The 24,162-nt window shown below is 44.5% G+C and overlaps 1 protein-coding gene across 1 annotated transcript in view; it reads right to left on the minus strand.

Annotated features, from left to right (window-relative positions):
• Lcmt1 (leucine carboxyl methyltransferase 1) overlaps positions 1-24,162 on the minus strand; it is a 61,061-nt gene that overhangs the window by 7,927 nt on the left and 28,972 nt on the right. The window contains exons 5-8 of the mRNA XM_048460337.3: positions 23,382-23,443; positions 15,710-15,812; positions 9,172-9,292; positions 660-761 (exon numbers count right to left, since the gene is read on the minus strand). Of these exons, the coding sequence (XP_048316294.1) occupies positions 660-761; positions 9,172-9,292; positions 15,710-15,812; positions 23,382-23,443 (388 nt within the window). The remainder of the gene's footprint in view (positions 1-659; positions 762-9,171; positions 9,293-15,709; positions 15,813-23,381; positions 23,444-24,162) is intronic.

A 24,162-nucleotide genomic window follows, 5' to 3' on the forward strand; every position in this document is an offset into this window, starting at 1 on the left:
TTTTCTTTTTTAAAGGGCCTACCACAGATTAAGAGCAATACAAAGCTGTATTAATCACCTATAAAATGTAGACTGTGGATAGATGCCAAGTCAAACACATTATAAAACATGCCTTCAATCTACCAGACAAACTGAAGTCGGTCTGGGAAGCAGAACACAGAGGAGCTACTGTTGAGTTGTGGGGAGTGATCGTGGTAATAGTGCCCTGGAAGAAAGCGCAACAGTAGGACGGCCCTTAACAAGCACTTAGCCTGGAAACATATTGTCTAGCAAATGTCTAAAAATATTTTGATGACACCAACAAATAACAGCGTGGGGGGCGGTGAGAAAACACTAACAAAATACTGACAATTACTGAAGCTGACTGATAGGATATGGGTGTTTGCTAATCTAGTCTTCTTTTATGTTTGTCTGAAATTCTGCATAATACAAAGTGAATTATACAAAAAGTATGCATAATGAAAACAATAAACTGTTGGGAAATGTCAATTTGTGTTTTCTATATCAAAGGGACAGACAGGACTTGAGTTTTCCTACCACTAGGAGCACCCTCTGTCTGTGTCACAGGCATAACAGGATTTGTCATGGTGTAGCTGCCACAGAGAGTGTCCTGCTTTGCTGGCTAAGAGAATGAGCAAGTGCTCAGAATCTGCTCTGACCTGTGACTCTAGTGACTTGCAGGTTTCCACTCCTGCCAGGTCACACTGTCGCCTCCGGAGGTTTTCAATCATGACCTGCCCAAACCGGTCATCCATGTTCACCTGAGAAGGGAAAAAGCTGGTTAGCCACAACCTTAAAGGTCTGTGTCCTAAATAAGAAAAGCAAAATATCCAGTCAAGGCTGACATCTGGTAATACACACGGGAACAGCTCAGGAGAGGTATGTGACACAAAACTGAGCTGATGTAACCCCCATAAAGGCAGCACACACCCACTTACATGGTCACCTAGTACAATAACTCTATTGTTGGCAGAGAGGCTCACACACATGTGCAAAGATGCAATGTTAAGTGTAACTGGAATATGGGAAGAATTATCTGTTAACTTCAATCAATTCTATTATCTTCATAAAATGAAAAACCATATAGCTGTGAAAGCAGGCAAGAAAAATATAGAAATAGGCACAGAATGATTTTAAGATAAACTCTTAAGAGCAAAGAATAGCCAGGCAGTGGCGCACACCTTTAATCCCAGCACTTAAGAAGTAGAAGCAAATGGATCTTCTGTGAGTTTGAGAACAGCCTGGTATACAAAGGTAGTTCCGGGACAGCCAGGGTTACACAAAGAAATCCTGTCCTAAACCACTTCCCCTCCCCCCCACAAAAGAAGAAGCAGTAGCAAAGTACAGGACTGGGGAGAGGGCTCAACAGGTAAAGCCACTTGCTGCAAAGCCTGACTACCTAGATTCAATCCCCAGGACCACATGGTAGAAGAGAACCAACTCCTACAGGTTATCCTCTGACACACACATACACACATTCACCATGGCACATGTATGGCCATATACGTGCAGAAACATATACAATAAATAAATATTTAAAAAATTAAGAAGGCATAGAGAAATGTGAACAGAATGTTACCGTGTGCTTTCAAGAGGCAAGCTAACCTGTCTTTACTGCATTTAACAAACACAGAGCAGGCAGCACTATTTCCCAGGCAGAAGACTAAAGCTTTAGGGTCAGAGAGAGATCTGCTTGCCTCTATATAACCTTTCTGATTGGTTGGTTTTATTTTGTTTCTGAGATAGTCTTTTGTCTGTGTGAGTCTTAAACTGGTGCTCCTCCTGCCTTAGCCTCCCGAGTGCCAGAAGACATGCACACTGTCACAGCACACACACCAGTACCCTGTCACACACAAAGCCAGACAGCAGCAATGCTATCCTCTCTCGTGTGCCTCAGGGCAGAAGGTGTCCGAGAGAACATTCTTCTTCATTTTATTGCCTGGGTTTGAATCCTGGCTTGACATCAGCTGTGACACTGGAGAAGCTGGGCAACTTAAGTCTATCCGGCAGTACTAACACCAACCTTAGGGATTTGTATGACAGTGAAGTAAGCAAAGACGTGGAGAACTTGCACAGCCGTGCTGAGCACAGAGTGTGTGGGAAGGGAAGTGGGTGCTGCCGTCACCGATCACCAACATGGCTTTGTCACTGTAGACCATTTACTAGGAAAAGCACATAAGCAACTAATCTATATTGTGAGGCTGCTGATGGTTGAGGACTGTTGATTTAAGTTTCATTTCTATTGACAAAGTGAAGATGGTGGGAGCTGAACCAGGTGAGGGACAGCTGGAGGCAGGGCACTGAAATCTGGCGCAGTCCCAGGCTAGCGGCAGTCCCAGGCGTGCTCCCGAGTAAAAGGCCTTGAGTCAGAATCAGCCTTCCATAGTATGCTAGATAAATGCTTCTGGACAGAGTACAGAGGCCAGTGAACAAAGCAGCACACACAGGACACATGGCAGCTGTAATGGTAAAAGTGAAATGCTGCAGATCCCCGAGTGGCTGCAGCAGGCAGCAGTAAGACATAAGCACCCCCTCCCCCCAAGGCTCCGAGAGCAGCCAGTCCCAGGTAGGGAGCTGCAGCCCCAGCGGGTGAGAGACAAAGACCGATAGGCACCCCATGCAGAGTGAAGTTGGATATTTAGCCAGCGGGATATGGAAGGGAAGGGGAGAAGGGAAAAGAGCAGACAGAGAGAGAGAGAGAGAAAAAAAAGAAAGAAACAGAGAGGGTGGAAGGAGAGAAGTGGGGAGAAGTGAAAAGACAGAGAGGAAAGGGAAGGAACTCAGGCTGGAAGCTGAAAATCAGCTTGCCTGGGGGCGTGGCTTGTCTGAACAAGGGACCGAGCAGACCATTACAGCAGCCATTCTTCACAGGAATGCAGGCCATGCCAAGGATGCTTCCAGAGAAAAGCTGAGGGCTGGTTTCCATGGCCAGTGGTCCTGGAAGGAAGGCAGGCTGAGGAACGTTTGCAGTTGTAAGGTGGAAAGGAGGACAGTCAGCCAACCAAGAACCTGAACCCAGGCTGGAGTGGAGAAGGATGTACTGAACCCCAATCTAACCTGGACCTCTCCACAATTGCACTATATAGCTAAATCTTCTCGCTGCTCTTACATGCAATAAATTAAAAAGAAAATTATAAAGTGGCTGAGGTAGGGCTTCACAGTGAGATCCCACTGAAAAGAATTTTTTTAAAAGCTGGTTATTATGGTGAACATCTGGAATCCCAACACTTGGGAGGCAGAAGCAGGATTATCACCCAAGTATGAGGTCTACACAGCAAGTTCCAAGCTAGCCAGGGTACACAGTAAGACTGTCTCAAAAAGCAGCTAGCACACATTCTGCTTGTTACTAGCCTGTGGAGGCCCAAAAAGGCCAAAGGTCAGAGAGTTTGAGACTTGTTTCTAGGAACTTCAAGGTTATTGTGCTTCTACTTTACACAAAGGTCCCACCTAGTTGTAAATCAGAGAGTTCAGCTCTCCCAAAGCTATTGTCAGTAGGTGTGGCTAATTGCCAGGCCCTCCAGGAATAGGAAAGTAGTTTGTTCCTACCTAAAACAAAAGTCTAAGAGTCCAACTAAGTTCCAGTTCCCTTAATGGAAATAACTTGGGATTCCACCTAGGGAGTGGTTCGCCTACAAAGTGTTTGGTCTAGGGTGTGAACATGACTTGGTGACTTGCTTTGTTCTAGCAACAGAATGTTTAACTCTGAATGTAGCCCGTGACTTTCAATTGGTATGTTAATGCAGTTTTTTTGTCATATTCCTACCTTTTTAAGCAGTTGGAAATTAAACGCAGGCAAATTTCAATCTCACTAAAAAATTCCCTCCTGATGCTATATGTTTCTGCGTTTTCTTATTTTCATTCATCTCCTCATATTCTTTACTGTATTTCTAATCCCCACACCCTTACCTGGCAAGAGGTATTTTTGTCAAAGCTGGTCCCCGACACTTGCCTAGTGCTGTGATGCATTTCATGAATTTCTACAAGGTTAAGTTCTAAACAGCAAAGAACTGTTACTAGGAAGGTGGTTCCATGGGTAAGAATTTACTACACAAACCTGAAGATCTTGTTTAGATGCTCAGTACTCACATAAAAAGTCAGTTTGGCCACATGCCAACTGTAATGGTCTGTCCTGTCCCTTTAAGAGACAAGTCCTGCTGACTCCCTCCCTTCCGCCTGAGTCTCTCTCTCTCTCTCTCTCTCTCTCTCTCTCTCTCTCTCTCTCTCTCTCTCTCTCTCTCCCCCCCCCCCCTCTCTGTCCCATCTCTCTTCAGAAGAGGTCACTGCTACCTCTTCTCCTCTCCCTTCCTTTCCTCTCTCTCTGTCTCTATCTCTCTCTAGTCCTTCCTCCCTTCCACCTAACTAAATAAACTACACCCACACTCTCTCCCCATGGAATGCCTATTCGTTTCTCACCCACCACGGCTCCTCTTGGGACCAGCTGCCCCATCAACCCCCCCAGGTTTCTCACCCATCACCTCCCACCCACCTGGGACCCACAGAGACCCCAGGTGGTGGGACCAGCTGCCCCTTGTAGCCTGCCACCCCTCAGGGAACTGTGCTGTTTTATCTAAACCATTACATTGGTGCTCTGTGACTCAGCCAGGCTCTCTCTGCGTTTCCTCCCTGGGCTGGCTGAGGACACGTAGAAGCCTGGGCTCAGGAACTGGCTATCTGCCTGGATGCCGACCCACATACACACCAGGGGCTTCAATTGATGAGTTTTCCCCTTCAGTCAGTTTAACCATTTCTCCGAACTTGAAGCCTTGACCGTTGAACTCCCGGCAACTTTCTCGTGTTCTTACAAACTGGGGAAAAGCCCCCAACCAGAGCCCTCACAACTACAGCTGAGTCCTTCGCTGACATTCATCTATGGTTGCTTCCCATAGCTAAAAAACGTGACTGGACCACCCCTGTAGTCCTCCCACACTAGCACTGCACACACTGAGTGAAGCACTCACTTTGAGACCAGGGGTCCCTCGGATTTGTTTGTTTTGTTTTGTCTTTTGGACCACTCATAAGTGGTCCCCACTGTAGCAGATGGCCTGGGGCGGCCTCTAGCCCTTGACATCTGAGTTGCCCAGACCAGAGTCAGCCAGGCTACATTATCACACCGCCTACTGAGAGAAGACATTTCCCTACAGGCCGTGAGGTGCCTGCTGTTTTCGAGGGTTTTCACTGTTCCAGCTATGGGAAACAAACCCTTAGAAACTATCAGCCACCCGCCTGAAAGCGCTCTATAAACACTCTGTTGGTGTCCCGCTGGCTCCATTTTCCTTTTGTTGGGCAGCCCCTTCGACACCCAACACCCGTCTGAAAATGTTCTTTTCCTCTTGCTCCCATTCCTTCTTCTATTCTCTCCCTGCCACTGCTACTGCTGGTCTGGCAGAAACCAACAAGATTAGTCAAACCCATGAGGCAGCTGTTTTCAATTTCAGTCTTTGCTCCTCACTGCGACTTGTGGCACAGTGGCTCAGAGACGGGGTGGATCATGGTACTGAGCAATTTTTCTCTCTACTTCATGTATAAAAGAATGAGGGAAAGGTGTGGCCACACGGATGTAATTCTGTTTTAAATGTATGTGCTACACGGCCTCTATGTCTCTGTTGTTATTAATTTAAAACTCTCACAGCTCAAAAAACTTGGCTTCTTCGTACAACACATGACAACTGCCATTTTGACCTCACCTCACCGCCATCTTAACTGAGGGCCAGACCAGGGGGAGGGCCAGATCAGGTGACCAAGTCCCGCCATCTTTACTGAGGTATTCCCTGCCTAGTTTCCTGATTTACTTATGTTTTTGTCTCTAAATTCCTATTACTGACTCTGCTATGTTTTACACAGAGGCATGATTTTGGTGGGACCCACCAAAAGCATCCACTCTGCCCAACTCCTGTTTGTATATGTGTGTGTGTGTGTGTGTGTGTGTGTATACATGTGACTTGAGTTAACTCTAATGTGCGTGTATGTGTGTGTACATGTGACTTGAGTTAACGCTAATGTGCGTGTATGTGTGTGCATACATGTGACTTAAATATATGTATGTTTACTGTTAAATGTTATAACCGTCCATTATATCTCATTCGAGACTAAAAAAAAGCAATAAGTCTCATGTTTTAAAATGGTATGTACTTTTAAGACTCTTACAAAAATACAGTATATTTAATCCAGCCCTGCTTTAAAATATATTAAGCTGTTCTCTATTATTGTCAGTTTTACTGTTAAGCTTCTATTGCAAGCAGTTTTTTCTTCTATGTCTTTTACACGTATAAATCATACCTGTTAAGTTGAGAGGCAGTACAGTCAAGCGTGGACCCGGCTCTCCAGGCAGATTCTATACTATAGTTATAACTCATCTATACCCGGTAAACAGCCCTCAACTGCTCAAAGATCTGGGGATTTTTTTATTTAATGGTATTTAAATATTTAATTATTAAAATACTTTTCATAACAAAAGAGACTAGCAGCAGCATCCTACCTCCTCCCAAGAAGACAGAAGACCGATGGGCACAAAACAATGTCCATCTGCAATATGCTTCATTTGCCAAGCGCTGACCACTGGGAAAAACTGCCTTTCATCTAAACTGAAGATCTCTAGACAGTGGAGAGAATCACTGGAATGGACAGCCTTGCTGCTCAGGTCAAGGTAGGCTTGTCTTCCTACAGATTTCTTAGCCCACAGAGTCTTCTGGGGCCTGGCAGGCCCTGCACTAAACAGCAAAAGGCAAATACGACCCTCAGCAACCATGGAGGACCCTGAGGAGTAGCTCTGGGTGCCAACCAAGTAAGTTCTCTGTCATTTTTTAATCAATAACTCAAGTAAAATTTTATCCTTCTCAAAGATCTCTGACACAGTTTGACAGCTGAGAGGTTTTGTCATTTTTAAGAGGACAGCCTCACCAAACAAATTTCAATAAGCTACAAGTTAACAAAATTCTCTCTCAGGCTGCCTTCCATAGTCTTAAAAATACTTTTCATTATGCAAAAATTATCTGTCACAGTCATTCTGACATAAATATGCAATCATTTATACAATATATATATCCAAAACTTACGTTTTCACAAACCCAAAGAATTCTTGTGAGTTCCAGGGAGCCAAATTGAAGGATCTACCTTAAACATACACCCCTCTCAATTCCCTGGTCCTAAAATTTTTTTCCTTAACTTTGTCCTCTGTTCTGTCAATACCTTAAACAGGTCCAAGAGACACCGGACAGTTCCACACCACAAACACTGGACAGGAGTAAAGCGACCAGATACCTCAGGACGTGACCAGCATCCAGCTTTCTCAGGTTCCCCTCCAAGATGACGCCCACACATAAGCAGAAAGCAGTCTTGAGGACCCACCGTTCCAATTCCTTTAACCTGTTGCCCAACTCCCCAACTTTTTATTATAAAAAAGAGATGGGAATGTAATGGTCTGTCCTGTCTCCCTTTAAGACACAAGCCCCACCCACGCTCCCTTCCATCAGGGCTTTCACCTGAGTGGGCTCTGTCTCTCTTCAGAAGAGGTGGCTGCTACCTCTCCTGTCCCCCGCCCTCCGCTTTCTCTCTTTCTCTCCCTCTCCCCCTTCCCTTCCATAACCCACCAATACCCACAGTCTCTGCAGTGTGTCTATCCATCTCTCACCCACAGAGTACCGCGAGTCTCAGGTCACATGCAGCAGCTCCTCCTAGAAGTGGCCCTTCCCCACCTGGGACCCGCCACCCCTTGTGGAACTGCGCCACTTTACCTAATCAATTCCTTTAACCTGTTGTGCCTAACTTCCTGCCTTTTTATGAGAGAGAGAGAGAGAGAGAGAGAGAGAGAGAGAGAGAGAGAGATGAAAAGGTTACAATCTGCTGCTGTCTTGTCCTGTCCCTTTAAGAGACAAGGCCCGCCCTCCCTTCCCCCTTTCCCTGGGGTAAGCAGATCTTCAGCCTCAGTGGGCTCTCTCTGCCAGTCTCTCTTGGGAAGAGGTGGCTACTGCCTCTTCTCATCTCCCCACCCCCTTACCTCTCCCTCTCCTCTGTCTCTCTCTGCATGGTGTCTGTCAGTCTCACCTGCTGTGGCTCCTCATGGGACCAGCTGCCCCACTGACCCGCCAGATCTTTCACCCGCTGCCTCCAACCCACATGGGACCCACAGAGGCCTTGAGTGGTGGGGCCGGCTGCCCCTCATGGCCCGCTGCCACATGTCAAGGAACTGCGCCATTTTATCTCAACCATTACAGCAACTATAATTCAGTGCTGGGGGAGCAGGGTGGAAATAGGAGGACAAGCTCCAGGTTCAGTGTAGAGACCCCCATCTCATGGGAACAAGACAGAGCATCAGAGGCCTCCACATGGTGCACATGGGTATACAATCCGCCCATCCCTCCCAGCAGTACACAACTACAGCTCAGAAGACTCTAAGAGCCCACACTTAGAGAACTGAGGCAGTGCGGAGGGGAAAGGCATGTACTAACTCATGCGTGCCTCACAACACACTAGGAAGCAGGGTGCTGATGTTTTCCAGCGACGAACAGGCACAGAGACTGGACACAACTTGCCCTCATCACACAGGATTCAGACTCAGGCGGGATCATTTCAAAGAAGGTTTTTTTTCCCCTGCAGCTACCAGACTAATGTCAGTGATTAGGGCATTTTATGCTGCAATATAGGAGTACATCAAACTTCCCTTACAAAATTAGCTCTTGCAACTCTAGGCTGGACCTGAGGAGTCCATCAGTCCCCATCTCCATGTGGTTCACAAGTAGCCAGTCTAGGCCACCTCAGTCCCCAACCTCTCCAGCCCGCTCAGGCCACACCTTCCACATGACGCATGAGTGGCAGCCCCAGGTCCCTTAGTCTCCATCCTCTACACCAGTCACAGTCAACATCTTCCATTCACATCCCTGCCTGTCTAACGGCCTTTGAGTTTGCTCCTCCTGCTAATACTGTCAAAATTACCTCACGCCATTGTGCCTCAAGTTCTATGACTCTGTAGATAATAGAAAGATAAAATTAAAAAAAATTAAACTTTTCCCAAGAATTAAGTTCCAAAATCTCTGCTAATAGCTGGTGGGAAGTCAAGAAACCAAGAGAAAAGGGCTGTTAGAACAGACCATGGCTGCAACAGAGGAAACGAATAAGGAAGAACAGAGGCAAAGCTACACTGGAAGTCATGCAGAATCCACCTCGGGAAACTCTTACCTGCTCGTAGTTTATAAACATGGCCGTCTCAAAACTGCTGGCTGCCCACTTTAGGAGGTTGGCTGACTGCTCTGGAGTCATGTAAACCAGCACACATTCAGCTATCAGGAGTGTTGGCAATCTTAAGGAAAAAGAAAAGAGGTAAGTTTGTTTACATCAAGTCAGGGCATCGACTTATGCAAACGTGGTGGCACTGGCGGTTCATATTCAAGAAATCCAGACGCAGCAAGCACTGTATGATCAATGTCTGGTACAGGTGTCAAAAGACACAACTCCCGGGAAGAGAACAAGGAGCAGAGGTCCTGCCTCTCTTACGAAAATCAGGTCAGTGCGTGGGGTGGGATGCAGAAAAGGAGCCGGATCTGCAGCTGCGGTGCACCTAGTGCCCTGGGGCGATGTCACCCTGCAGATTCTCCCATCACAGGAGTTTATTCTTTTCCCCTGGAACTTAAGCCCTTGCTCTGGCCATCACCAGCAATGGGCAGCAGCAAACACAAGACAATGTCATCACCTGCAATGGAGCCTGACCTCTTCCTACAATGGAATCCTGATAGAAATAAACGATTCCAGGCAGCCAGGTAAAGGGAAGAGAATGAAGAAGCATCGTGGCTGATGGCTGCCAGCTGGCCCATCTGCTTGCAGTCCTTCTGACTCCTCTGCTAGGTCCCTATGTCTTCCCTTCACTGTAAGTCATAAGAGTCTCAGGACTGGCTATTTCTCCAAAATTAACTGACTTGTTTTGTCTTTAATTTTAGATTGTGGAACAAATAAACTACATGAAATCAAATGATAAAAAATAAAAAACTGATAAAAAAGAACATAGTATATCTTTTAAACATATCACTACAAAACTACAATAATCTCTACATACCAAAGTTAAAAGTTATTCATAACTTCTCTCCTAATTACCATGAGCAACAACTAAAATTATAGAAATGTAATAGCATCTCAGATTTTGTTTGTTTTTTGAGACAGGTTCTCACTTTGAAGACCAGGCTGGTGAGAACTCATGATCCTCCAGTCTATGGCTGGTATTATAGGTATACACTATACCACTACACCTAGCCATTTCTCTCATTTTCCTTTTTTTTTTCCTTTTCTTTTTTCAGTACTGAGGACTAAACCTAGGGCCACATGCATGATAGGCAAGTCCCCAATCCTATATCCCCAATCACATTTCTCAGATTTTTTTCTTTCCTTTTTTTTTTTTAATTTTATTTTGTTTTTTCGAGACAGGGTTTCTCTGTAGCTTTGGAGTCTGTCCTGGAACTAGCTCTTGTAGACCAGGCTGGCCTCGACTCACAAAGATCTGCCTGTCTCTGCCTCCCGAGTGCTGGGATTAAAGGGAATTAAAGGCATGTACCACCGACACCCTGGCTCAGATTTTTAAAAACAAGCTATCATTCCTATAAACTTGTAACATGGATGGCTGGGTTCTGATATTATTCCAGAACTCAAAGAGAAAACTCCAGAAATACAGCAGTGAAATAAGCTACTCACAATCGCACCCTAGTACACACACTATCAGACACAATCGCACCCTAGTACACATGCTATCAGACACAATTGCACCCTAATACACATGCTATCAGACACAATCACACCCTAGTACACACGCTATCAGACACAATCGCACCCTAGTACACACGCTATCAGACACAACTGCACCCCAATACACATGCTATCAGACACAATCACACCCTAGTACACACGCTATCAGACACAATCGCACCCTAGTACACACGCTATCAGACACAATTGCACCCCAATACACATGCTATCAGAAGTCCAGTCTGTACAACTGCACACGGCACCTATGCTCATAACTGACTCAGTCATGAGAAAAGAAATGGTGTCCACAGCAAAGTCTAGCACTGACCTGATGGTACCAATCAGCCACTCTGTTCCCCTGGATTCCATTTTGGCTTTTTAAACAGTGAAATGATCTATACCTCCACTTAGCTAAGATGCACAGAACGCTGGCCAGTCTCCATACATATGCGTGTGTATGTGGGTGGGCAGGGAGAAGAGGACATCAGGTGTCTTCCTCTATCACTCTGACCTAATTGCTTCTCGCAGAACCAGAAGCTCTTCATTTTGGCTAGGTTGGCCGGCCAATGAACTACCAGGATCTACCTGTCTCCTCGCCACCACACTGAGGTTATGGGCACACACAGGTCCAAATATGTGCACAGCAAGAGCTCAGACCACTGTGCCAGTTCCCAGCTCCACCAGACATCTCAAACACAGTGCAGCTGAATGACAGTACAGAGGGCAAACACTGAATCAAGGAGACAGAAGGAAGTCTATGCGGCAAACATGGGGAATATCAGAAAGCAAACCGCTGAAAGGAAGACTGTCTCTCCAAACTAACAACATGATCTAATTCTACAACCTTAAGTCATATGGCATGGGATTACAGCTCAGGCTAGCATCCCCTGGGTTCTTCAGCAGTGCATAAACTAGGCATGGTGGTACATGCCTGCGATCTCAGTACTGGGGGTGGGGGTAGGTAAAGGATGATCAGAAGTTTGTGGTCATCCTTGGCTGCATAGTAAGTTCAAGGCCAGCATGGAGTACATGAAAACCTTGTCAAGAAACAGGAAAAACAAAAAAAAACCCAAAATCTCACATTATATTATTAGAAATGTTACAAAAAGGAAGAAAAGCCATATTATCATATCTCATCTAATAAGTCAATGACTAAAGAGATATAGTTGCTCAAGTTTTTTAAAAAAAGAATCCTTAATCACATTTGTTTATGTGTATGTATATGGAGGTCAGAAGACAATCTCTGGGAGTCAGTTCTCTTTTTCCAACATGTAAGTCCTAAAGATCAAACTCAGGCTGCCAGACTTGGTGGCAAAAGTTTTATATTGCAACACCAATCACTATTATATAAGCTATGACCAGAAGGAGGTCTCATGAAAAAGACTTAGTGTTGTCAACTTGGCAGCATCTAGAATGACCATGGATATGGGACCCTGTCCTCCCTGATCCTTGAGACCAATATACTGGATGCAAATAATGTTTACGCTAACCAGCTAAGCTTCCTGCTAGTTCCGTCCTTGGTTCTGCTACAGCCTGGTACATTAGCCTGAGGGATCTATTTTACTTTAAAATGGTAATTTCTCAACCTGCCTCAAAGAAGCTCAGGCGCCAAGGCCCATCTAACCTGTCTGACATTGCCTTGAACCCTCGACCACCTGCCTGGGGAAAAACTCCCACAGAGGCCAGTTTCCCCAGTCCCCTCTGGGTGGGAGGAGTTTTCCTTTACTGGGGCCTTTATTCTCCTTCCTGCTTTTGTTGGGAAGAGGCCTTGCCTTTTTGATCCTGGTTGCCCACTGGTATAAATACCCGACTTGAGTTTAATAAAGTAGCCATTTACTCTGGTAAATGAGCAAAGGTCTCTTTTGTGTGTGTGTCTCTTTTTTAACCCTCAGGACAATCGTCCATTCTCGTGGGCCCGAGTTCGGGAAAGCGCGCAGCCTGAATTGGGCGTGGGTATCCACTGGAAAGTGCAGACTCTTACACATGGAGACAGGCCTCTGATAATGCCTGTGGGATATCTTGATTGAGCTAAGACTCCTGATGATGAGGGAGCCACAGTTACCTAGGAGCATCCAAGCCAATCAATCTACAATGAGTTGTTTACTGACATCCTCTCAAAGCACAAACCGAAGGAAACCAGTGTCTCTGAATATCAACACATACATTGAGCCAACAGAAGAATATGCTACACACTATAGTCTGAGAACTGTGAGTGGGAAATCCCAGGGACAAGAAGCATGAACTCAGCGTTCACTGACTCACTTCTCTCTCATCCTGTAACACATACCTGAGAGCCATAAAGAGAAAAGGTTTACTTTGGCACACAGTTGTAGAATTTTCCATTCAAGACCAGTTGGCCCTGTTGCTTTGGGCCCAAGGCCAGGCTCCATATAGTCAGAAACAAATGGCAAAATAGGGTATACTTCATAACCAGGAGCAGAGGAAGGGATGGACCGTGACTCCAACATCTTTCAGGAACATGCTCCCAAAGTAACTCCTACCCAGTTCCCCTTCCGAGAGGTTCCATCCCTCCTAACAGCACCATGGCCTGGGAACCAACAGTGCTCTCTGAATTCTCAGTGAGCCAGAGACTCCATGGCAGCACTAGGCCATTAGAGCATCTCTCGCATGGGACAGGTGTGCCTACAAGTCCTACAGAGAATAACCCTGCTGCTGAGTGTGGGCTGAACAGGTCAAGAAGATCATCAGTGTGCAAAGAAACCGTTCCCACACTGACGGTGGCAGACGTGTTAGAAAACCCATGAAGACTGGATGCTCCCCCACTCTCCACCCGTCTCCCAGAGCTTGCCCATGCCTCACACCCTCCCACCTTCCTCAGAAGAACAGCTATGCTCAGCCAGGCTCTATCCCTAGTACACTTGTCCTGGCACTTATTTCCCCAGCTGCTCACTTCTTTAACTTTCTGCAATGGATGCTTTGCCTTGCTTTATTTTTCTAAGCAGCATTCCCTTGACTGTATCTTCCCTTTAAATGTGCTCCTGTGTACTAATTTCAAATAGTCATCCCAACGTCATCTTCATCTGTACAGACACCTCCCACCACATGTTGAACTGCAGTCTGACTTTGACCAGCGTTCTGGTTCTAAATTCACACTTCATTCCCTCATCTCCACAGGGGAGAGCTCTCAGAAACTTGGTGTGGAAGGAGGAATCTTCTTGTTACTTACGAGCCACTTCTGCAATGTCAGCATGTACCTATGAAAACACAGTCAGTAGTCTGGAGGTGTGAGTTTTACATATCTGGTCTCACAATGAGGGCATTATTTTACAACTTGATTTTTAATTCATCATTAGATTCTGAGTTGTCTCCATGTTGATTTGAGTCATGCACTTCATGTTTTATTCATCCATTATCCTTCTAGGGGGCATTTCCAGTTTTCTTCTACTCTGCTTGCAGTAATTAACACCCACCTTAAGCACGAAGCACCTTGTTTGGAAAATATATCCAAAGTAGAACTTTTATATTACACATTTCAACTCAGCTAGCTACTTCCCATTACTCCTCACCATGGCTTGTAGCCAGTTCATTCCCACGTGGTAGTAAGTCATCACTGCAGCCTACTCCCCACCACTCGCATCCTGATCAACACTATATACAGTCAGATTTACACATTCTTCCACCCTTGATGGGAGAAAACCAGAGTTTCATCTGATGGTTTCTGTGGTTTGATAGCCCTGGACATCTGGTGGCTACTGTGGTTTGATAGCCTTAGTCATCTGAAGGCTACTGTGGTTTGATAGCCCTGGTCATCCGGTGGTTACTGTGGTTTGATAGCCCTGGTTATCTGGTGGCTACTGTGGTTTGATAGCCCTGATCATCTGGAGACTACTGTGCTTTGATAGCCAAGGTCACCCAGTGGTTACTGTGTTTAATAGCCCTGGTCATCTGGAGGCTACTGTGGTTTGCGTGATATGCATATATCACATATCCTGAAATTCTGTCACTTTGGTCATTTATGGAGCACTTTTTATGAGCACTAGTGTTGTGGAATATTTAACTGTGTAAAGGTGTGTTACATTTGTTTCTACTGTGGAATATATAACTGTGTAGAGATGTGTTACATTTGTTTCTGCTGCATTTGTTTAATTATGAAAAGATATATTGTTGTTTCACCTTGCCTGTCTAAGGCATCTGATTGTCTAATAAAAGGCTGAATGGCCAATAGCTAGGCAGAAAAAGGACAGGCAGGGCTGGGGGGGCAGAGAAAATAAATAGGAGGAAAAAGTCTAGGCAAAAAAGAGAGAGAAGAAAGGAGAGGAGAACAAGGGAGAAAGAGAGAGACACACCTGTGGCCAGGCAGGCAGCCAGACACTGAAGAGCAGGAAAAGTAGGAATACAGAAGGAAAAGGTAAAAAGCCCCAAGGCAAAAGGTAGATAAAAAGAAACAGGTTAATTAAAGTTAAAAGAACTAGCCAGAAACAAGTCTAAGCTAGGCCAAGCATTCATAACTAATAAGTCTCGATGTCATGATTTGGGAGCAGGTTGGTGGCCCAAAAGAGAAAAGCCTGGTACATGTTAATCCCCATGTATTATAGAAACCAGCTCTCTCTTTACATGCTGTTATAAGCTCTCTCACACTTAGTTTATTATATTAAGGCCAACATTTTAAAAAGGAACCATAGGTGAAAAGCAGACAAGGAAAAGAATGCATAGAAATCTCAGAAAACACCAGGCAGTCAGTAGTGGCACACGCCATTAATTCCAACATTCTAGAGGCAGAGGCAGGCAGATCTCTGAGTTTGGGGCCAGCCTGGTCTACAGTGAGTTCCAGGATAGCCAGGGACACACAAGAATCCCTGTCTCGAAAAACAAAAACAAATGAACAAACAAAAATCTCAAAAAGCTACACTAGGTAGCAACGAAACAACAAAGACCAGTAGCAAGTAACAAGCTACACCGTGACTAACTATATCTCATGGCGCACATAAAATCACAAACACATAAGGGGTTAAAAAAAAAATCTCACTGTGTATTCATGTTACATTTCTTTAGCTTCTCTTCCAGTTCAGAAAGGTCTCGGAGATCTGCTCCAATGATGGCATATCTCTTTGAATCTAGCATGTGCCCATCTGTAAATACAAAAAATAAAAATAAAATCTCATTTCAACACAAGTCAATGACATCATTCTTTTAATGAACATGGCCTTTTCCTTTTTTTTTTTAAAGGTTACTTTAAAATTTTTACAAGTATGGATGTTTTGCCTCCATGTATGGCTGTATATAATGTGCAAGCCTGGTGTCCTCGGAAGCCAGAAAGGGGGACCAGATCGCCTGGAACTGGAGTTACAGATGGTTTAGAGCCTCCTTTGTGTATGCTGGGAACCAAGCCTAGGTCCTCTAGAAGGGTAGCAAGTGCTCTTAATGCTGAGCCATTCCTTGAACCTAGATACAGCTTTTTCAAAATTAGAGTAACTTTAATCCCGGTATGGTAGTACACACCTTTAATCCTAACACCTCTTCTAAAGTTATAACTATAACATTGTAGCCTTTTTCCTTTATGCTTAAACTCAGATAGCGAAACACCTCTCCTTCACATACAGTTAATAAAATGGAACCACTCAATACATGTTTTACAAACTGCTTTTCCTACTTAACAGCAGCATCAAAGACATTGTTCTCTTTGTTTTGAGTAGTTTCCTTAAGATGAGATCTTACTGTTTCTCAGACTGATTCCTTCAACCTCAGCTTGCCCATCTAGGACTGCAGACTGCATCACCGTGCCCAGTCCAGGGCACCGTTTCTATAGTGATTTCCTATCAGGCCACTGTGAGAAAAACACAACCCCTCACTACAGAACATATGGGATCACCAAACTAAAATACCTCATATTCAGCCAATCCCTTACTACTAGACACACGGTATTGCCAAATTTTCTCCCTTTGAGACACAGCAATGAGCACTCTGGTACATACACAGATGAAGTACCTGTCAGTTACTTCTTCAAGGCACAGGAATGTGAGTGGAATTAAGAAATCCAAGATTAAGTTATTTAAATACTGAGTGGGTGGTTCTACAAATACTACACCATTTGTAATGTGTTACATTTAAAAGAAAGTAGTTTATGTAGCAATGCATTTACAAATGAGTCAGAACTGAGTTTTGAGCTGTGCCAGAGGTGGGATGGAATGGTGTCTGCAATGGTTCTCGAGCTTTAGGACCTTCACAGTCTCCCTGAGGGCTGCACCGAGTTAGCATTGTGTAGACCTCTCCACAGCAGACAACTGCATCTCTAGCACATTCCCAGGTGGCTCTGATGTTGTCGGTCTGGAGCCTACACTTAGAAAACAACGGCTACAAATGCAATGACACCCAGCTTTGAGGGTCCTCAATAGAGTCATGATACTTTGGTGTGTCCTTAGAAACCCTTTCAATTATTGAATGACGAGTTTCTGTTTGTTTTTTAGTGCAGTCTGGTTTTGCGCTCCCAGAAATTCTCCCACTACTTGAGTGTTGGGGTAACAGGTATGTGTCACCATGCCAAACCAATTATATCTCTACACAGGCCTTATTTTACTGTCTCCTCACTGATACAGACCACAGCCAAACTGAACCACTGCTACTGATTCACATTTTGGCTCTGAGAACCCTCACAAAAGGTGCTGAGAATGGCAGAGCATCTGTCTAGCATGTATAAAACCCTCTATTCAATCCCCAGGACTAAGGGAGAAAAATTATAACAAGTAAGCAGGTGCCCTTATCTTCATCAGCCCATTTGGCTGATTCAAACACACTGAAAAAAAATATAAACATATCCTGGGAACCCCTTGGCTGTCAATGAAGCAATAAAGGACAAACAGGGAACCCAGAGTCAGCCCCAAGGTACCATAGTGCTGGCTCAAGAAAAAAATATAAAGAATGCAAAACGCTTATCTGCCTATAATATATAACATAACAAACAATCCCATATGCCTATATGCCTTCTTAAAAAATAATACATTGATGGCAAGAAATCTTGAATGAGTTTTTCCATTCCAGACCAAAACCCAAAAACACACAACAGAATTTTGAAGCATGCAGTTTTCTAATACGGAACACAGTGGCAGAAAGAGGTAACCAAGCAGTTTGGGAGAGACTTATCTTACTAGGACCAGTATCGAAACAGTAAGAAGCAAACAGTGAACAAGGACAGCAGATGTGAACGCAGTGTTCAGAGGCTCTCAGCCCCAGCCTGTGGCACACCACAGGCAGGAAGCCCTGGACAGCATGACCTAAGGACTGGAACAGCACACATCAGCACCATATGCAGTTGTCCCTGAGTCAAACTGTTCCAGTTATTTAGATATACGAGGTCCACTGTCTGTCCTCAGAGGAAGCCTCTCTGCTATGGGGCTTAGAGCAAGTTCCAATGAGGTTTTATTATTTTGAGAAAACACACACTTCTATGAAATTCAGCACTGGCCAGAGACCACAGATCAAGTGGAAAGCCATGCATGCTGGAGTGCTCCCCAAAGAAGATGACAGAAAGGTCTTGACCATGACCATGGGAGTTGCATCCCTCCTTTTCTTCTAGGTTTTTTTTTTTTTATTATAAGAGAACATAGAGGAAGGGTCAAAGTGTTTTATGTGATGCTTACAGAATGGGAATGTCCAGGTCTGGAAAGCCAATTAGTGTTGGTTTAAATCCTGGGTATTGGGTAAGGGGGTTTAAGCCTGAAATCCTAGCACTTGAAGGTAGAGGCACAGGACTGAGAGCTGAAAGAAAGCTTCGGTTATATAGTGACTTTGGACCAGTCTGAATTTCATGAGACCTGAGGGGAAAAAAGTTAAAAATAACACCTATGCATTACTACTGGTAGTTTTATAATCAAAACTCCTTTAGAGGACTTGTTGCTAAGGGGACTGACAAAGGCAAAGCTTTGAAAATACAACTGATAAGGCTTAAAAGTAAAGAACTAGCTTATAGATGGCCAAAATGAAGAGGCAACTATGAAAATTCTCATTACATAAGCTTAGTCATTCTTCAGCTTAAGTAGCGGTTCTCAATCAGGAGCAACTTCGCCTCTCAGAGCATGTGGCATATCTAAAGACATACTTGTTTGTCATGACTGAAGGGCGGGTTGTGGAAGTGTCCCATGATGAGCATGGCCACCCCCAGCGGAATCAGACCCGAAATATCAGTAATGAAGACACAGAGACCCCGACACAAAGATGCATCAAAACTCAAGATCTACTAGTCAACAGTAAACTCTTCAAAGTCATACAGTAACTACCACACAGTGCCTGCTACTCAAGAGGCGGAGGCAGAAGGATTGCTTGAGCCCTGGAACTCAACATCAGCCTGAACAAACAAAAGGAGGAATCGCAGACCACAAAAAAAAAAAAAAAGCAAAACCTCCTTTCAAGTAAAATGGTCACATTTCAACTTAGCCCACTGCCAGCCTTGTGTCTCTGGGCAAATAACATAACCACGTGACGATCTTTCTTTTAATTGTAAGATGTAGACAGTGCTGATCTCAGATGATTATATTTAGTACTGAAGATGCTAAACTGATGAGTTCAAGGTTTCTAAATGTGTACTGAGATACACTGGGTGGCATAGCAAATTCACAGGGATGAAGCAGAGTGTACTGAATTTCTGCAAGAAAGAGATAATATCAGTCAGACACGAGCAAACTACTAGACCAAAACATGTCAATACTACATCACTCTGAATTCCTCCGATGTTATCATCTCTCTGGGTAGCTAAGTTCCTGTATACCATAAATAAAAAGTTAACACTGTGAATGACAATGTGGACAAAGGTGGTGCCCAACCTGATTCCAAGGTGAAGTTGTGAGATATCTGATTGGAAGCGTCACCCCAGCCCCTGGCCTGGGAGTTGTTTTGGTCTGGACTCTAACTCCCAACCTGCCAAGCCCTGACCCCCTTTCCAGGGAGGATCAGGACCATGCCCACAGGCTATTTAGGCTCACACCAGAGAAAGGAACATGTGGTCTCCAGGGTTTGCCTGGGCTCCTCTCCCCGCCATGCTGTCCTGGTCCACCTGGGAGTGTGGCATTCATTAAACGTGGGCATTTTTAATTTGGTCTAATCTGGTTTAATTCGAGTTATTTTGCATCAGGAGAGAGGTCCTTCAGCAGCCTTTTACAAAAATCCTTTTAAATGGGGCTATCGAAAACAAACAAGGCTCCAAAAGTTCACAGTTCCTAGATGTGCACTCCCTCCCCGCTCTCCCCACTCCCGTTCCCTAGCACAGGTTTCCAAGTGTTTTATTTGTCTGTCTGTTAGAATGATGTGGCCACAGTATGACTGTGTGAATGTGTAAATGTGATTTCGTGATGTGCTCAATTTAAGTTTCTGTATCCATGTGTGCTTATGTTAAGATCAGTAAAACTTATATCTCCAGATTACAGCAGCTCTGGAAAAATACAAACATGTGGGTAGCCACCATTTTAAGCTCACCACCATCTTTGGTAAGGGTACACACATGTGTTAGTCTGCCATCTTTGGTAAGGGTACCCGCATGTGCTAGTACTCTTTGACCTATTAAAATATTCCTTTTAATCTTCTTGCATCTACTAGCATTGATGAACTATAACTATTAGGATAAAATACATATCTAAGTTTAGCTTATATGCCCAGTTAAAAATAACAGGCAATGGTACCCTGACTCTCAAGTGCCTTTACAGATCTGAGGGTATGGCATTTTAACAAAAAAGCTTCTAACACAGACATGGCAGCTTCTGCAGTACCCTTTAGCTCCTCCAAGAAGACAGAAGACCTTCCACCTCCAGGTCCTGCCTTTGGGTAAACCCATCCACACAGCAAAAAGTGGCCTTTCACCTCTTCAGCTTCCTGGATGCTTCTTCACCTGGGGAATCAATCTTCTCATCCTGCCAAGCCAGGAAAATTTTTGTGCCTCTTGTACTTAGGAGCTAATGGCAAGCACTGCTTCTAAGACTGGTGGTATCCAAGGACTAAGGAGAGGATTTGGGATTGCCTGCGTAGCTAAAATGCTGTCTCATTTTTGCTCATTTATCCCTCCCAGATCTGTCTAATGGCATTTGACAACCTAGGCACTGTTAACTTATTACTTCACCCATGACATTTAATAAAGTTTCCTGCTAAAATACAGACAGGTGTGCCTAACAGGTTTCAGGTGCATAAAAACTAACAGCCTTTTGCTAACCCCAGCCAGTTTCAAGCATATTTTACAGGTCACTCCTGCTGCCTGGGCCAAGACCAACTCATAAAGCGCTCTCCAGACAATGCCAACACCTGCACCAGCTCCTGGGACTTCACCATTGGTACCAACTCTTCTGGATCAAGGACACCTACCAACTAAAATCTGGTTTTATCAGCTATTGTGTCCCATCCCATGGCTAGCCCATTTCATAGGGCCACTCCTCTTGCTGAACGCGAGCCCACCAACTCCCAGCTCTCCCCTCTCCCACGTTGCCTCATGCCCATAGGAAGTAGCCAAACTTGAACCAACACTCCTATATCCAAGAACTCTGGGATGTTTGGTTGAAACTGAGACTCCAGTCCTCTGACACCCCTATATCCACGAAGTCTGGGATGACTGGACGTGTCAATCCAGCTTCTGGGAGTTGCCTTGGTCTGGACTCCAACTCCCAGCCTGCCAAGCACTGATCCCTCCTCCAGGGAGGGTCAGGACCACTTCCACAGGCTATATAGGCTCGCCAGAAAAAGGAACATGTGGTTTTGGGCTTTGAGTGTGTTCTCCCTCTGTCTTCCCCCCACCATGCTCCCAGCCACCAGAGAGTATGGCATTTATAAAACGTCGGCAATTTTTTATTTGGTCTAATCTGATTTAATTGGAGTTATTTTGCATCAGCGGAGAGGCTCTTCTTAAGATTTTTCCCTAACAGTATCAAACAGGTACACAGGTCTCATTAGTAACTGTAGTGTTTTAAGAAACAGTCACACAAGAGGAATCCTACCACTTGTGAGGCAGAGGCAAAGGAATTGCAATTTTAAGGCAGCCTTGACTGCACAGCAAGACTTGTCTAAATGTATGGATGTATAGATTGTGCTTGTCCAACTTGCCTGTTGCTTTTTAAATGACTAATAAAATGCTACAACATATATATTTCAGATGTCTGAACACAACTAATTAATAAACTGAAGTGTGGAAAATATCTTTTGGCCTAGGGTATTGTCAAGTTACTGAGACCTTCAAGGAACTGTAATTCTAAACAGACAGGGTTGGCTCAATGGCTAGAGACACACTGGAGGTCTTTAGCAAAGACAGAGCCCAACTCAGAAGTTCTCTCCAAATGAACCAAACTGAAAGAGACAAGCCACACTGTGTGCTAAGCAGACGGCAGCTGCTTTGGGCCACATGGTTTGCAGTGGTTTGCTACAGAGCAAAGGGTAACTGATAAAGGCTGTGATAACTGCTGCCTGAAGCTACAGTTCAGGAAAAGGCATGAGCAAAGAGAAGGTGTGAGCAATAGTACATGGTCTATAAATAACACTCACGCATGTACAAAGAATGACTCAACAGTGCTGGTATTTTTCAAGTAAGCATTTTAAAAGGCAAGCTGATCTTGGCTGAACTCAACCAATCCAACCCATGACCTCTTCAGTGAGAGACTTGTTAGATAAGAAATTTTTCCAGAACACTTGAGTTTTGTTTTTGTTTTAAAGTAAAAGAGAATCCATCTCAGGTGGATTTTTTCATATATATAAGATTAATTTATCCATCGGCCCACCAATCTGATAATTCGTTGGTACTATGTATAGGGCACCGAGCCAATTCTGGAATACAAAGATGCCCAAGAAGATGTGGTCTAAGCTGGGCATGATGGCATTGCCTGTGACCCCAGCTCTGAGGAGACAGAGGCAAAACAGACCTAAGTTCTAGTTCAATCCAAGCTACCCAACAGGATCCTGAAGAAAAACAATAAACCCCTTGTAATCATGGGGCTCATAATTCAAAAAGAAAGGTGAAAAACGAACATATCAAGCATGGTAATGCTGCATGGAGCGCATGCAATGGGAAGAGGTTTTACTCCATACACTTCCACGTTGTTGGTCAAAGTAACGTAAAGTGCAAAGATGCGCAAGACAGATCCTAATGTAACACCAATTAACCAAGCTTACAGTAACTGCCACAGAAAAGGGAATAGTCAAACAGGTACAGCCAGTCTGTGTGGGAAAACAAAGGCTGGGAGCCACACGCACGTATGCGGGAACTTTACCAAGACTCCAGTCACAAGGAACACGACTATGGCACTGCAGGTGTACACAAAAGGAGGTCTGTCTGGGTGCCTGAAGGCTACTGTGTGGATAATCAGAGAAGACCACTCTCAGAGTCTGAAAGACAATTAAACCCCTTGACCTTCTCTGCCAATCACAACTGAACACAATGGAAAATTCTGGTAGAGATCTAAAAAATACCCATAATCCAGAAGGCTCGGCACTGAGAGAACGTGTCAGGAACAATTACAATTACATGGGGTTCAGGGATGTGGCTAAGTGGTGCAAGGCTTGACTAGCATGTAGAAGGTTCTAGATTTGACCCCCAGCACTACCAAAAAGGAAACTGTTGAGCAGCAATACAGACATCCGGAGCTGAGCAGATTAGCATAATGAAAAGACTGCAGAGAGGGCCGCGTCTCAACACGCAATTGTGTTATGATCCCAACTGTGCGGCTCGCAAGGCTACTTGCCTAGCTGCAGAGTGTCCTCTGGGTGTAACTCCATGATGGGTCTGAACAGAAATGGCTTGCTTCTATGGGAAGATGGGAAAGAGGAGAAAAGAGTCAATTAACACATGAGTGCACTTACTGCCAAATGCAGACGTCTGTCACAAACTGTGAGCACATACCAAATACTCCTTATCCAAAATGCTTGGGACGCGAAACTGCACAGATTTGGAATGTCTGTGAGATTCTGTAATATTTGCATAGACTTTACTGTAACACTTCCCTAATTGAACATGATGCTGAAAATACTTGATTCTGGAGCATTTTTACTTTATATTTTTGGATGAGGGAAGTTTGGCGTGTTGCTAATGTGCAGAACAAGGGCCACTCTGGAAGTCCTTCAGTCCACCTACTCTTCCTTGACCCTGTGTGCACAGCAGCACTTAGTTTACACAGGCATTTAAATCACATGCTGATCACCAAGTGACTGGATTTAAAAATAACTAGAAGTAGGCTAACACAAATTTTCTAAAAGGTTTCCCAGCAACCTCCAGTTTCTTGCTTATTCTCAAACAAAATTGTATCTTATGATCCTGTCTGTTCTTTGTCATGACTAAAAGCTCAGTAATATTTATAATGTAACTCCTGTAACCCAGCAAATGAAAAAAAGAAACCCGAAATCAGAGAACCACACAACTATGCACAGGTAAAGCCTGTTTTTCCTTTCCAGGAAGTCATCCCGAGCTTCACCGAAGGCCCATTCACGCCCACCTCACCCAGAGTTTGAATGAGCTCAGCAGAACTA

This window comes from Myodes glareolus, chromosome 7 (genome assembly GCF_982192425.1).
Source record: "Myodes glareolus chromosome 7, mMyoGla1.1, whole genome shotgun sequence".
In the NCBI taxonomy this organism is placed as follows: Eukaryota; Metazoa; Chordata; class Mammalia; order Rodentia; family Cricetidae; genus Myodes; species Myodes glareolus.